Here is a 16,136-nt window from a genome sequence, read left to right as displayed (position 1 = left end):
AACAAAAAAAAAAGTTTCTGAAAATATTTATTTTCAAGTAACACATTTTTTTATTTTTGGTTTTAACTATAACTATGACTTTGAACTATAATAACCCTGATTAAATAAATAAATAAATAAATACAGTATGTATAAAGCCATAGCTTTGACTACAGTTTTCATTATTTTAAATAATAATACAAAAAATGTTTTTTTTTAATAGTTATATGTATTATATAATAAAAGTATTTTAGTATTACCGAGATACTATTATAGTTTTTATTAATATTTTGAATCAGTTTTATTTTTTATATTTTCTATTTTAATTTAAATTTTGATTAAAGTTTTTGTGTGTGTGTGTGTGTGTGTGTGTGTGTGTGTGTGTGTGTGTGTGTGTGTGTGTGTGTGTGTGTGTGTGTGTGTTTTGTTTTTGTTTATATAGTTTTTTTTTTTTTTTAGTTATTTTATTATATCATGTAACTAAATAAAAATGAGAAATTTTGCTCTGAAATAAAGGTTGAACTAAAAAAAAAATCTGAAAATTTTTATTTTCAAGTAACCCAATAGTTTTATGAGTTTAATTTTAGTTTTAGCAATAGCTATAATTTTTTAACTATAATAACCCTGATTATATAAATAAATAAATACAGGATGTATAAAGCCATAGCTTTGACTAGAGTTTTCATTATTTTAAATGGTAATATATATATATATATATATATATATATATATATATATATATTATAACTAAAACTTCAATCAGTCAATCAATTAATGATTAAATCAATCAGTCAGTACATTTAGTAAATAAATAAATGTAAATACTAATGTTGTTTTTATTTGTTGTTGATTAAAGTTAAAGTAAAGTTAAAGTAGCAATAGCCAACATTGTATGGGTCAAAATGATTGATTTTTCTTTTATGCCAAAAATCATTAGGATATTAAGTAAAGATCATGTTCCAAGAAATATTTTGTAAATTTCCTGCTGTAAATATATCAAAACTTAATTTTTGATTAGTAATATGCATTGCTAAGAACTTCATTTGGACAACTTTAAAAGCGTTTTTCTCAATATTTAGATTTTTTCGCACATTCAGGTTCCAGATTTTCAAATAGTTGTATCTCAGCCAAATATTTTCCTATCCTAACAAACCATTCATCGAAAGCATATTTATTCATGCATTTATTTGATGTTTAAATCTCAAAATATTGACCCATATGACTGGTTTTGTGATTCAGGGTCACAGATATATTTTAGTAATTTTAGTAATTTTGTTGTGTGTTTTTGGCTACTAGCTAAAATTATTGTATTATTAATTAGTTTATTGTTTATTTATATTTATTCATTTCAGTTTTTCTTTTTTAGTTTTAGTTACAGTTTTTGAAATTTTGCTGTGTTTTTGTCCTTTTTATTAGTTTTTCAGCAACTGCATTATTTATATTTATTTATAATGTATTTATTTATTATTTTGTTATTATATTTTTATTTTAAAAAATGATTTATTTAAGCTATTTTTATTTATCATGTTTAATCCTTTTTTATTTATGGTTATTTTAGTACATTAACTTATTTTTATTTATTTATTTATTTTTGATTTCTGCTATTAATTTTAAAGTTTTAGTTATTTAAATTTTGTTTTTATTTTGTCATGTTTAATATATTTTTTAAATATGTTAGTTTATTATTTTTATATGTATTGTTTTTTATTTATGGTTATTTTAGTACATTATGTATGATTTTTTTTATTTTATTTGATTTAAGTTTATTTTTGTTTTATTTTAAATGTAGTTAAATTTGTAGTAAAAAAGATTTAAAAAAATATATATATATACTTAATTTGATTTCTGCCAAATTTTTTCATTTTAATTTAATTTTAAATAATATTTTAGTCATTATAATAATAATAATAATTTAAAAAAAATCTTTTTTCATTCATGTTTATCAGTTTTTGTTAATATGTTATGTTAAATTAAATGTTAATATTTATTTTGTGTAATTTTTTTAATGCATATTTTTATTAATTTTAAATGTACTTATAGCTATTTTATATTTATATTTTATGCTTATATTAGTTTAAATTTACTATAATTATTTTAGTACACTGAGGTAAACTAAATGAAAATGAGAAATGATGCCTGGACAATTAGCAGGATGTTTTAAGAAAAATATTAATATTCATTTTATATCTGCTGTTATTGTTCATTTTAATTTGGAAGTTTTATCTAAAATAACATGTTTTTTTTTATTGTATTTATGTTAATTAAAGTTCTTTTTTATTTTAAGTTTAGTTTAAGTTTTAGCAATTTTGTTGTGTGTTTTTGGTAGCTAGGTAAAATAACATGTGTTTATGTTTTATTTACATTAATTTATTTAAGTTTATTTTCTTTTTCTTTTTTATTTTAAGTTTAGTTACAGTTCAAGTAATTTTGCTGTGTTCAGCAATATTTAGAATATATTTGTATTTAAATTTATTTAAGTTTATTTTCTTTTTTTTATTGTTGCATAGTGATTTTGTTGTTTTTCTTTTTATTATTTTTTAGTTTTTCCCCTTTTCCCTTTTTGACATTTTTATATATTTGTTTTCTTTGTAAAACAAGATGAGCCTTTTTTAAATATACTTTATATATTTGTATTATTTTTAATATATTTAATATATTTGATTTTTGCTAAATATTAATAGTTTGCACTTTAATTTTAAAGTTTTAGTCGTTTTAAATGTTTTTTATTTTAATAGTTTTAAAAAAATGTTAATGTTTATTATTTTTATATTTTTTTTATTTTTATTAAGGGTTATTTTAGTACATTAACTTAATCTTCACTTAAATGAAAATGAGAACTGTTGCCTTGGCAATTAGCTGAAATAAAATAATTAAAATAATTAATAATAAAATAAACTAATTTTGTATTATTTTTTTCAGTCAAAACTTATAGTTTTGTTTGCTTCCATTGTAATTGTTAAAGTTTCAGCAGTTTTGTTAAAATCTTACCTGGAATATGTTCTATTCCAATTAAAGTGTGTTGTATCACATCTAGTTAATTTATCTAATTTCTTTGAAAGAATTGATCCCAACCTGACCAATCCAGTCTGTTTTATAATATTAGTACTCAAGTGTTTCATAATGGAGCTGTTCTTGCGCAGATGTGATGTTTGTGACGTCCAGCATTTAGATTCAAAAGTAAAAGCGTTTGTCCTGCCCGATAGCATCCACTCTTCTGGGAAGGTTTAGATGTTAAATGTTGGATCTGGTTGGAGGGAATCGCTCCCATAAGACACAAGAGCATCAGAGCTGTTGCATGATGGGATTTGAAGCGCAGGCTCAGAGTTGTTTCAGTAGAGGTTCAGGTCTGGGTTTGGTGCGGATCAGCCAAGTTCTTCTGTGTCATGCTGGAACAGAAGAGGATCCTCCCTGAACTCTTGCCACAAATCTGAAAGCACACAGCGTCTCTGAAATGACATTTATTAGAGTTGCATTAAGATTCATTCACACTGGAAATAAGATGCCTTGGCCCTTGTTAAACCTGGTAGACATGTATTTTCTCCTTGCAGTGTGATTTAATTTGTAAAATGTTTTATTTATCCAAATTAGGCTTTTTATGCTATATAGGCGATTTAATGAATATACAAGGCATATTTTTACATTTAATTTCTAGAAAATGTAACTATGTTGTAATGCGTACCATTTAATCTTGATGTAAAATTACTCATACAGTGATGGATTTTAATGATATTACACATCGATGTCTCATATTTTACTTGTGTGTGTGTGTGTGTGTGTGTGTGTGTGTGTGTGTGTGTGTGTGTGTGTGTGTGTGTGTGTATCGTCCTCAGAGCTGAACGAGAAAGACTACGATGGACAGAAAGCCATATACTGGGAGGTGAAATATCCATTACCTCTGTCCAACAGGGATGTATCCTACAAACACGCAAAAATCCTGCCAAATTAAAAAATAACATTAATATAAAATGATAATATAAAAATATTTCTCCATTTATAATATTTATAATACATATACAAATAAATATATTTATTAGAAATTAAATTTATATAATGAAAGATTTTTATATTATATTGTAGCGTATTATATTATGTTTCAATTTATGATATGAAACAAAATACACAATATATAAAAATATAAATATATTTTACAGTGTGTCAGTTTTACAGTAATTGAGTTTGAGTTTAATTAAAATTATTGCAAACAAATCAACCTTAACTACAAAAATTATAAATATTCTAAATTATTATTATTATACATTTTATGGTTACAAACTAAATTCTAAATGATCATATACATTTATATTTAAATACATTTACTGGAAATTATTTCAGCTAAATTGAAATGATTGCAAATAAATCAACCTCAAATACAAAAATAATAAGTAAATTATAAATAAATACATGTTAAAATAAATACATTTCTTAGAATGAATTATTAGAATGAATTATGAATGATTATCTAGAATTGTTATTAGAAATGTTTATATGTGTAATATTATATGATTACAAATAAATCAACCTCAAATACAAAAATAATAATTATGTAATACTAATAAATAGATAAATAATTAATTTAAAATAAATGAATATAAATATATATTTTAAATAATTACATTTATTGGAATAATTATTATACGTTTTTTGATTATTACATACATACATATACATTCAGTCAAATTCAAATTATTACAAATAAATCAGCCTTAAATACAAAAATAATAAATGTATATTAATAAATGCCTTTATTAGAATAATTATTATACATTTTTATATTATAACAAATTATGTTCTAAATGATTATATAAATATATATATTTAAATAAATGCATATAATTTCAGTTGAATTAAAATGCTTACAAATAGATCAACTTCAAATACAAAATCTCTCTCTCTCTCTCTCTCTCTCTCTCTCTCTCTCTCTCTCTCTATATATATATATATATATATATATATATATATATATATAAAAAATAGGGAAATAATAATAGTTATTATTATTATTATTATTATACATTTTATATTGTTGTAGTAATTACTATAAATTATTTCAGTTTCAGTTTTCAGTTTCAGTTTATTTATAAAGCACTATTCCAACAACAGGAAGTTGTACCAAAGTGCTGTACAAGCAATTCTAAAATTAAAATAAAACAATAAAACAACACCACAATAAAATCCACATAATAAAACAGATGCACAAGAGCTCATCCCTCTTCACCTAAAGAAGACATATGCAGTAAGTGAATTTTCAAAAGGCTTTTAAAAGAGCCTACAGTTGGGGCAGACCATAGCTTAGGGGCAACTACAGCAAAGGCCCTATCACCCCGTTGCTTGAATTTTGTGCGCGGTACAGACAGCAGGATCCCTTTCTCTGCAGATCTTAATGATCTAGAGGGCTTATTATATTAAAATTAAAATATTATATGTATATTTTAAAAATATAAAAACTAAAAAAATTGTGTAGTCGGATGCAGTGTAATTAAATCTCAATAATTATTATTATACATTTTTATATTGTGATTTTTACAATAAATTATATTTAAATTATATAAATTATATGGATAAAAAAAAAATTATATATATATATATATATATATATATATAATTTTTTTTTTTTTTTTTTTTTACAATATAAAATACAACATTTTTCTGTTTAAAATAAGGTAGATGTACTGTTATTGAATCTGTTATTTCAAATATATTTTCAGTTTGAGCAATTATAACATAAAAGCTTAAATAAACCTACAAAAAAAACAAAAACAAAGGTAGAAATAACATCTTTCTTTCTCGTTTGTCAGTGCCCCTTCATCAGCATCAAATCACAAATGTGTTCCTTACAGTATTTATGTAAAAAATGATAGTGATTATCCTTCATATTATAAATAAGCGATAAGGCAAAATCTAAATCTTCAAGACTAAAGCTGCGTTTGTCCATGGGTGAGTCCTCAACTCTCCTCAGTATGTGTACGTGCGTGAGCGCCGGGATCTGGACGTGGGAGGACGTAAGATCTGTGTGGTTTTAGCCAAGAGCTCGCCCATATCTCAGTGTCCAGAGAAGAAGGGCGTGATCCGGGTCAAAGACTACAAACAGAGTCTGGCCATAGAGAGCGACGGCGCAGACGGCACCAAAAGTACAAACACGCGTCTAACACACTCAACTCAATATAATCCTTTTTTATTTCACGCTGAATCATATTTGTTTTCAATCATATTGCAGTGTTTATGAACTACTTTGATAATCCTGGAGGAATGATTCCCACGTGGCTGGTGAACTGGGCAGCGAAGGTGAGCCGGCTGTAGATTTCCTCAAGTAATCAGTGATGAGTTGAGTGTTGATGGATGTGTTTTGCTCTCAGACGGGCGTCCCTGCATTTCTCACCGACATGAAGAAGGCCTGCAGTAACTACAGCAGCTACTGCACAAACAGCAAGTGATGGCCATGTGAGCGTCATCTCCTTCTCTGCCTCTCTTTCCAGTCAGGAGGGCATTCTGGGTAGTTACTACTGCTGTTTCTGTGGTGAATGGAGAAAATGCATCTGGAGTCCATTATTGTTCTTTTGTTATCTTAAAGTAGAAGTTCACTTCCATAACAAACATTTACAGATAATGTAATCACCCCCTTGTCATCCAAGATGTTTATGTCTTTCTTTCTTCAGTTGTAAAGAAATTGTTTTTTGAGAAAAAACATTTCAGGATTTCTCTCCATATAATGGATGTCAATGGTGCCCACGAGTTTGAACTTCCAAAATGTGGTTTAAAAGCACGTTCGAAGGGCTCTAAATGATCCCAGTCGAGGAAGAAGAGTCTTAACTAGTGAAACGATCGGTTATTTTCTAAAATAACATTAAACTTGATTTTCCAAACTCAAACTAGCCCTAATTTCCTGCTCAAATTCAACATGAAGCTGGAATCGAGTGATTCTTTTCTGAACATTGTATAGTTAAAGGAGAAGTTCACTTCCAGAACAAAAATTTACAGATAATTTACTCACCCCCTTGTCATCCAAGACGTCTTTTGTTCTTCAGTCGTAAAAAAAAAACAGTTTTTCGAGGAAAACGTTTCAGGATTTCTCTCCATATAGTGGATGTCTATGGTGCCCATGAGTTTGAACTTCCAAAATGCAGTTTAAACGCAGCTTCAACGGGCTCTAAACAATCCCAGCCGAGAAAGGATGGTCTAGTGAGACGATCTGATATTTTCTAAAACAATTGACAATTTATATACTTTTTAACCTTAAATGCTCATCTTGTCTAGCTCTGCGTGAACTCTGTGTATTCCAATTCAAGACAGTTAGGGTATGTCTAAAAACTCACATTTCATTTTTTCCTCCAACTTCAAAATCGTCCTACATCTCTGCAGAAGTACCAGCTAAGTGTTAACAAGGTGAACGTGCAAAGAAGATCAAACGCCCTTTACCAAAAAAAAAAAAAGATAAAACACAGATGTAGGATGATTCTGAAGTTAATAAGATAAGAGTTTTTCGACATTCCCTAACTGTCTTGAACCAGAATAAACAGTTGTAGCAGAGCTAGAAAAGACGTTTTTTTTTCTAAACTGATCGTTTTGCTAGATAAGACCCTTCTTCTTTGGCTGGGATTGTTTAGAGCCCCTTGAATCTGCATTTAAACTGCATTTTGGAAGTTCAAACTCGGGGGCACCATTGAAGTTCACTATATTGAGAGAAATACATGAACTTCTTGGATGACAAGGGGGTGAGTAAATTATCTGTAAATTTTTGTTCTGGAAGTGAACTTCTCCTTTAACTATCTTCGGTTAAAGAATCCCTCGAGTCCAGCTTCATGTTAACTTGAGCAGGAAATTAGGGCTAGTTTGAGTTTGGAAAATCGAGTTTAATGTAATATAGATTCATCATAGCACTTCAATTCATTGTTATTTGAGAACGTATGAAAACACTAGTTGTATATCGAATGCACAAAATCAATCAACAAGCCTTCCTGAGGTCTCTTCTGCTTGCCAGTCTTGCATTTATTTGATCAAAAATACAGAAAAATCTGTAGAATTGTGAAATATTATTACAATTTAAAATAAGTTTTTTTTTTATTTGAATATGTTTTGAAATGTAATTTGTTTCTGTGTACAATGCTGAATTTTCAGCATTATTACTCCAGTCTTCAGTGTCAACATGGTCCTTCAGAAATCTAATATGCTGATTTTAGTGCTCAGTTATTATTGATGCTCATTTATTAATAATGGCTGAAGAAGTAAAACATTTATAATGTTACAAAAGATTTGTCACTTTAGCATTAATTTAATGCATCCTTGTTGGATAAAAGTATTAATTTCTTAAAATAAAAAAAAACTTTTTGAAAGGTAGCATATCACAGTTTCCACAAAAATATGAAGCAGCACAACTGTTTTTAACATTTATATTTATATTAATTAGGAGTTTAAGCGCGTTGTGCTGAAACCCTATTGTAATTGTTGGAATGGCCAAGGATCAGCAATCAGTAAATAAAACTGATCGTGCCGATCAAACCGCAAGTCATAGAGACTTGAAACTTGGAGAGGTGGTAGTACTCACACCGCCGACAACGTCACCAATTTTCACCCCAATCGGCTTGACGGGGGCGCTACAGCGATCAAAAGTACAAAATCACTCATAACACCTACATTTTCTGGTATTTTGGATTTTTTGAAAACATACTTTTGCAAACTAATCCTAGGTTTTTTGCCCAATCGAAACCAAACCAATGCAGAAAGATTCTCTGGAGAGTGAACATTAATAATTATTTTAAAAAAGTTCAGTTTTAAACTCTCCAAGATGCCAAAACATTCAAAAGGGGCAAGGCCACTTTTAGTAAAATGCCTATAATTCCCAAATGGAATGAGATATCTTCACCAAACTTCGCCAGAAAAAGCTCAATCTGAGATCACAGGGGGAAGAAAAACACAGAGCTTGGCGCTATAAGTGGAAAAAAAACCCCAACATAAATATGGCTGTAACTACGCAACCATTTGACCTGTCACCATGAAAATCGTTGTACACGACCTTGGTCCAAAGTGCACAAGTGTTTATAAGGACACTTCCTTATCTAAAAAACAAAACAAAAAAACAAGGCCGCTTTTGGCCAATGAAGTTTAAGCACCTATTAGACAAGGTTAACGGAGGCCAATTGAAATGAAATTGGTTTGGCCTGTTTGACTCACGGCCCCAAAAGTCTGTGAGAAATTTGAAAGAAATCAGCCACTGGGGGGCGATATGCTTTTTTAAGGGCGTAAACGATTGTATATTACGTGATTTTTCACACATAACATGCGATATTCGTATCATACGATAGAACTCCTCATTCCGGATAATTTTGCCTCTGGAACAACTGCTGTCAATCAAACCATTTGTTAAATGATTGAGAAGATGTAAAAAAACTACTTAAGAACTAGTCCTAGGTTTTTCACTTAATCTAAAAAAAAAAAAAAAAAAACATTGCAGTAAAATTCTCTGGACTTTCTAGGTCAATAATTGTCACAAAAATGTTTTGAATGTACCCTTTAGCAAGCCATACTGGGTCATTTAGAAAAGGGGCCTGTCCGAATATACCCTAAAGCCTAAATGAAAACTCAAAACTTCATGAAACCTGCCGAGTACATGCGACAGGTGATTCTAAACAGGCCCACTGGGTGGCGATACCGCATTTTTCAAGGGTGTAAGCGATTGTATATTGCACAATTTTTCGCACATACAAGCGATATAAAGTATCATATGACAGAACTCCTCATTTCGGACAACTTTGCCTCTAGAACCACTGCTGTCAATCAAACCGTTTGTTAAATGATTGAGAAGATGTAAAAAAAAACTACTTTTAAGAGCTAGTCTTAGGTTTTTCGCTCAGTCTTGGGGAAAAAAATAACACTAGTACAATTTTCTGGACTCTCTAAGTCAATAATTATCAAAAAAAAAAAAAAAAAAAACCTTTGAGAAGCTGTACAGGGTCGTTTAGAAAAGGGTCCTGTCCAAATGTACCCCAAATCCTATAAAGCCTAAAGGAAAACTCAAAACTTCACAAAACCTGCTGAGTATGCGACAGGTGATTCTAAACAGGCCGACTGGGGGGGGCAATATCGCATATTTTAAGGGCGTAAGCGATTGTATATTGCACGATTTTTCGCACATATATGCGATATTCGTATCATATGACAGAACTCCTCATTTCAGACAACTTTGCCTCTAGAACCACTGCTGTCAAGCAAACCATTCGTTAAATGATTGTGAAGATGTCAAAAACCTAATTTTAGGAACTAGTCCTAGGTTTTTTGAAAAAAAAAAAAAAACAAACAAACAAAAAAATTCTTTAAATAATTGATTTAGGTGGGCTTACCGGCTTGCTGAATAAAATCTTTTTTTTTTTTTTTTTTTTTTCATATTTGCTTAAATGCCTTAAAGAGCTTGAACCCCGGTAATCGCTGCTTGCAGCTATATTCAGAAATGTTTCATGTATCATGTGACACTGAAGACTGGAGTAATGATGCTGAAAATTCAGCTTTGATCACAGGAATAAATTACATTGACAATATATTCACATGGAAATGACCTTTTTTTAATTCTAATAATATTTCACAATTTTTCCTGTATTTCAGATCGAGTAAATGCAGTCTTGGTGAGCACAAGGGACTTCTTTCAAATACATTAAAAGCATCTTTAGGTTTAATTAAGTGTCCAAATAAGCACGAGGATCACAGTATGTGATCCGAACAGTTATATAACAGCAACTGAACACAATCATGCACTTGCTGTATATATTACAAGACATTTTAGCATGTACTGGTGCTGAATGAGACTTTGAGCCTCTACAGAGCAGATTGGGCGTGATGGATTGTAGTCATCCAGTGCCCTCTGCTGGTGAATTCAAGTGCTTTTTGAATGACAGGGACTAAGACTTTACAAAGACACTGAAGTTCAAGCATTTTATTTCAATGGCCAACGCCTTTTTTAACGGTTAATGTAACTTGCTGTATATTGGAAAGTGTAATTATATTTCTGATACTTAACAGATACTTTTAAACCAGGAATGACTATCAGGATAAGCATAAATCACATTTATGACAATTACTACTAGAATACAGAGCTGGAAATATATACTCGAGCATTTGCATGGTCAACAGTATGCCTATAGTCACGTCTGAAATCAAAATTGTGTGCCGTTTACATGCTAATGCTGAGCACAGAAGAATTTGGCTGTTAAAATATAATTTTGATATGCAAAGTCTGTCTTATAATCAAGATTAATTAAATTAATTGTCAGATTTGTGCAGTTCAAATATGCAAAATGAAACTACATGGCACAGCATGAATCTGAATGTTATGGTGAATGAATGTTGTGTTTGACACTTTAAAAAGCACTTTGATGCAATACAGGCTGTTAATATTCGCTAGTGTTTATTGACATGTTTTATTAGTAGAAAATCGAGATTATATTGATAGGAAATTAAGTGACATTGCCTTTGACTTTGTTTTAACACTCCGTAGTGTCATTGTGTCTTTTGGTGTTTTTTTTTTCTTCTGGTCTCTTGTTTTTTTTGACATCTCTACCTCTTAAACTTAGTGCTGAAAATGAAAAAAAAAAAATCTTCTGTACATTTTTCCTCCACGTCTTCATTATTGCACACATTTTATTGCAATAAACTGGTGTTTTGCCTTTGAATGCAGTTGAAGAATTACTTTTTTTTTTTATTTGGCTTAAAATGTATTACATTAAAAGCTGTACGTAAAATGCCTATAATATAACATTATCATGGATTTAAGTCCAAAAGATGAAAAATTATACTGTACAGTATTTTCTAGCCTAAAGTCAATGTAGTAGTTTTGGCTCTACCTGCTGGTAAATAATGTCATTACAGTTATTTTAGGATCATTGAGGTTTTTTTATCTGCAATTTTTTTTCAATATCTGCAATATTTTAAATCTATTTATATTTTCAGTTTTTTACTTTTAATTTTAGCATTTTGTGGTTTTGTCATTTTTAGTATTTAATTTATTATTTTATTTTACAATACATAAAGTTAAACTAAATTAAAATGTGGTATCACCATAACTTTATCTTTCATTTCACCTAGTGTTTTGTTTTTAGTTTTAGTTGATGATGGTAAACTTGCTTTAAACAGGTCCTGATTGAGTCTAAATAATTAATATTATTATTTATTTGTTTATTTATTTTTATCACTCCCCTCTCCTGCACAGTAAATGAAGACACTTCGTAAGTAATTGAACACTAATATTAATAATGTGTTGTCCTGCTCTTCAGTCAGAATCTGCAAATGTTAACTATTTTAGTAAAATAAGAAGGATCATACAAAATGGTATTTTTTGTTTAGTACTGACCTGAATAAGATATTTCAAATAAAAGGTTTTTACATATAGTCCACAAGAGAAAACAATACTTGAATTTATAAAAAAAATGACCCTGTTCAGAAGTTTACATAGATTTGTTTCTTAATACTGTGTTGTTACCTGAATGATCCACAGCTGTGTTTTTTGTTTATTGATAGTTGTTTGTGAGTCCCTTGTTTGTCCTGAACTGCTTGTTCTTCAGAAAAATCCTTTAGGTCCCACAAACTATTTGTTTTTTTAGCATTGTTTTGTATACCCTTTCCGACAATAACTGTATGATTTTGAGATCCACCTTTTCACACTGCGGTCAACTGAGGGACTCATATGCAACTATTACAGGAGGTTCAAACACTCACTGATGCTCCAGAAGGAAAAAAAAACATGCATTAAGAGCTGGGGGTGTAAACTTTTGAACAGAATGTAGATGTGTTATGTTTCCCAGAAGACAAAATAAATTACATTTACCCTGATCCTCAAATTCCAAAAGTTTTCACCCCCGGCTCTTAATGCATTGTGTTTCCTTCTGAAGCATCAGTGAGCGTTTAAACCTTTTGTAAGTTGCATATGAGTCCCTCGGTTGTCCTCAGTGTGAAAAGATGGATCTCAAAATCATACAGTCATTGTTGGAAACGGACCAAATTCACAAAAATGCTGGAAAACCAAAGCATTTGTAGGACCTGAAGGATTTTTCTGAAGAACAGCAGGCAGTTTAACTTCTCAGGACAAACAAGGGACTCATGAACAACTATCACTAAACAAAACAAAACAAAAAAGCAGTTGTGGATCATTCATATGTGTATGTAAACTTTTGAAGTTTTGATCCGTCTTATTTTACTAAAATAATTAACATTTTGCAAGGTGTGTGTAAACTTTTGATCTCAACTGTAGATAGACAGGTAGGTAGGTAGGTAGATAGATAGATAGATAGATAGATAGATATATAGATAGATAGATAGATAGATAGATAGATAGATAGATAGATAGATAGATAGATAGATAGATAGATAGAATTAATTTAATGCAATATATATTTTTTTTTTTTTCACTTTGTGCTGTCTTGAAAATAATGTCAAAGCTTTGTGCGATTAACCTTAGTGAGTGCTTTTCTTGGCCTAGCTCCTAATGCATGTGTGTCCATTCGAGTCGGAGGAAACAATGAAGCTGAAGCAGAAAATGAGCTGCTTGAGAAGGTCTATATTTGTCCCACATCTGATCCCTAAAGCGGCCCTCTTGAATAACATCAGGTACTCCACCGCTTCTTTCCACTGGCTGTCCTTCACCATAGCAAGGCAAATATATTTCTTGGCCAGCTGTTGTATTTCTTCTGATTGGTCATATACAGGACTAATTAGCTTCAGAAAGCGATACACTTCTCCCGGTCCTTCTGAAAACCTCCTCCGATTTCCCAGGTGCCCGTCTGTCTGAACAGACGCTCCGCTCAGAAACCTTCCCGTCTGTAGCTTTTGTGATTCTTAATAGATTACAATTAGAGATAGAGGGGCCTCTGGGAGCAGCCATCCTTGATCCTGAATAGGCTTTTATGGGGGTTTTCTACAGCGTCATGCACATGAAGTGAGTTTTGATGGAGGTTATAATTGCAGATGTTACCTGGCGCTGCGTCTGGCCCCTCTATCTGCAGCCAAGAAGCCCCTGAACTCAAGGTTAGGTAATTATTTTCATAAGCATATGCTTTGCATTGTTGAAATCTTAACCGCTCTGGCGTCGAGGAGAGTCCAGGATCTGCTGCCAGTTTAAAGGAGTCCAAACAAAGTGTTTCTGCAGGTAACTCGTTTGGATTTGTCCTGGGATTTATGAAAGAAGCTACACAACAAATATATACTGCAGTTCATTATTAGTAGTATTATTTTGGACTCAGAGAGTTAGCAAAACTTTATATGGTCAATAATTTTGTAGAACACACTGCCATGTTGCTAGGGTGTTTTTGAATGGTTGCTAGGGTTTGAAATACAACTGCCAAAGTATCCTTCAAGCTTTTAGACACGCTATGGTTGCTAAGGTGTTCAGGGTGGTTGCTAGTGTATTCTAGGTGGTTGTAAAGAGGTTGCTAGGGTGTTCTGGGTCGTTAAGTGGATGTGAAGTGGTAGGGTGTTCTGTGCCATTGTTAAATGGTTGCTGTAGTGGTGTTCTGGGTGGTTGTGAAACAATTGCTAGTGTATTCTGGTTGGTTAAGTGGTTGGAAGGGTATTCTGGTTTGTTTTTAAGTGGTTACTAGGGTGTCTGGGTGCTTGCTGGGTTGTTCTGGGTGGTTAAGCGGTTGCTAGGGTGTTCTGGGTGGTTGTTAAGGGAGTTGCTATTGTGTTCTGGTTGGTTAAGTGGTTGCTAGGGTGTTCTGGGTTGTCATATGGTTGTTAGGGTGTTCTGCATGGTTTTTAAGTCATTCCTAGGGTGTTCTGGGTGGTTGCTAGGGTGTTATGGGTTGTTAGATGGTTGTTAGGGTGTTCTGTGTGGTTGTTAAGTGGTTGCTGTAGTGTTCTGGGTGGGTTGTTGGTCTCTTGGGTGTTCTAGGTGGTTAAGTGGATGTGAAGTGGTTGCTATGGTGTTCTGTATGGTTGATAAGTGGTTGCTGTAGTGTTCTGGGTGGGTAATTGGTCTAAACTATTGCTAGTGTGTTCTGGGTAGTTAAGTGGTTGACAGGGTATTCTGGGTTGTTTTTAAGTGTTTAATAGGGTGTCTGGTTGCTTGCTATGTTGTTCTGGGTGGTTGTTAAGTGGTTGTTAGTATGTTCTGGGTTGTCAGATGGTTGTTATGGTGTTCTGGGTGGTTGATCTGGGATGTTGGATGGTTGTTTGGGTGTTCTGGGTGGTAGTTAAGTGGTTACTAGGGTGTTCTGTTTTGTTAGATGGTTGTTAAGGTGTTCTTGGTTGTTAGATGGTTGTTAGGGTGTTCTGGGTTCACTGCAAAAAAATGCTTTTTTAACTTAGATTTTTTGTCTTGTTTCCAGACAAAATATCTAAAAATTCTTGAAACAGGAAGGATTTTCTAGACAAGTAAAAATGATTGTCTTGTTTTTAGTAAAAACAAGTCAAAATTAAGTGAGTTTTTGCTTAAAACAAGTAAAATAATCTGCCAATGGGGTAAGAAAAAAAATCTTATTTCAAGCAGACAACTAGATTATTTTTCTTACCCCATTTCTTACCAAAAAACTTTTTGAATAGGTAGTGAATATTCTTCCTACAGAAGGGGGCGTCAGAGTCTCTCTCTGCGTGTGCACATGAATACCTAGTGTGCTTTTCTCTTTTCTTTTTGTGTCTGTCATTTGAGATGTGCCACTAGCGTCATTTTCTCCCGTGTCTCCTCTGTAAATACATAAGGCAGAGAATATAAGAGCTGGCATGCTGTCTGATTGCAGCTATTTCCAGTGATTACAGCAGAACGTCTCTGTCCTCTAAACGCTGCAGGACGGAGCCCGCAGGGACCCGATACCTCCATTATATCATTACTCCTGCGGCCGGAGAAAACACCAGATGACTGGTTTTACTTTGAGCCCCGACCGCATCCGTCTGCTACTGTAACGCAGCACTGCAGCGCATTGAAAATCTCCTTGATTGCTCAAGAGTTTCTCCAAGAGCACAATGAGATTAAACAGAGTCTCATGTGTCTCAGATGTTTCTCCTGAGAAAAAAAGACCACAGCTACTGTATCTCACATGTGGCTCATTGAGTTTTAGAAATGTGCAATTAAAAGGCAGTGATCTAAGATGATTTCTAAGAATCATCTGAGACTGAAGTTGATATTTAAACAAAACATAACTGAGAATGAGCAATTTTTGAGCAATGCATTTTCTTTGAAATAATCA

General features: G+C 31.7%; 1 protein-coding gene across 1 annotated transcript in view; it reads left to right on the top strand.

Moving 5' to 3' along the window:
- pctp (phosphatidylcholine transfer protein) overlaps positions 1 to 11,633 on the top strand; it is a 20,431-nt gene extending 8,798 nt beyond the window's left edge. Inside the window, exons 3-6 of the mRNA XM_073836975.1 lie at positions 3,810 to 3,889; positions 5,936 to 6,107; positions 6,194 to 6,261; positions 6,333 to 11,633. Coding sequence (XP_073693076.1) covers positions 3,810 to 3,889; positions 5,936 to 6,107; positions 6,194 to 6,261; positions 6,333 to 6,410 — 398 coding nt within the window. The 3' untranslated portion in view covers positions 6,411 to 11,633. The remainder of the gene's footprint in view (positions 1 to 3,809; positions 3,890 to 5,935; positions 6,108 to 6,193; positions 6,262 to 6,332) is intronic.
- The last annotated feature ends 4,503 nt before the right edge of the window (positions 11,634 to 16,136 follow it).

The sequence above is a fragment of the Garra rufa genome, chromosome 1, assembly GCF_049309525.1.
Source record: "Garra rufa chromosome 1, GarRuf1.0, whole genome shotgun sequence".
In the NCBI taxonomy this organism is placed as follows: Eukaryota; Metazoa; Chordata; class Actinopteri; order Cypriniformes; family Cyprinidae; genus Garra; species Garra rufa.
The sequence above is the reverse complement of the archived record's forward strand: the minus strand, read 5'-3'. Positions and strand labels throughout refer to the sequence as shown.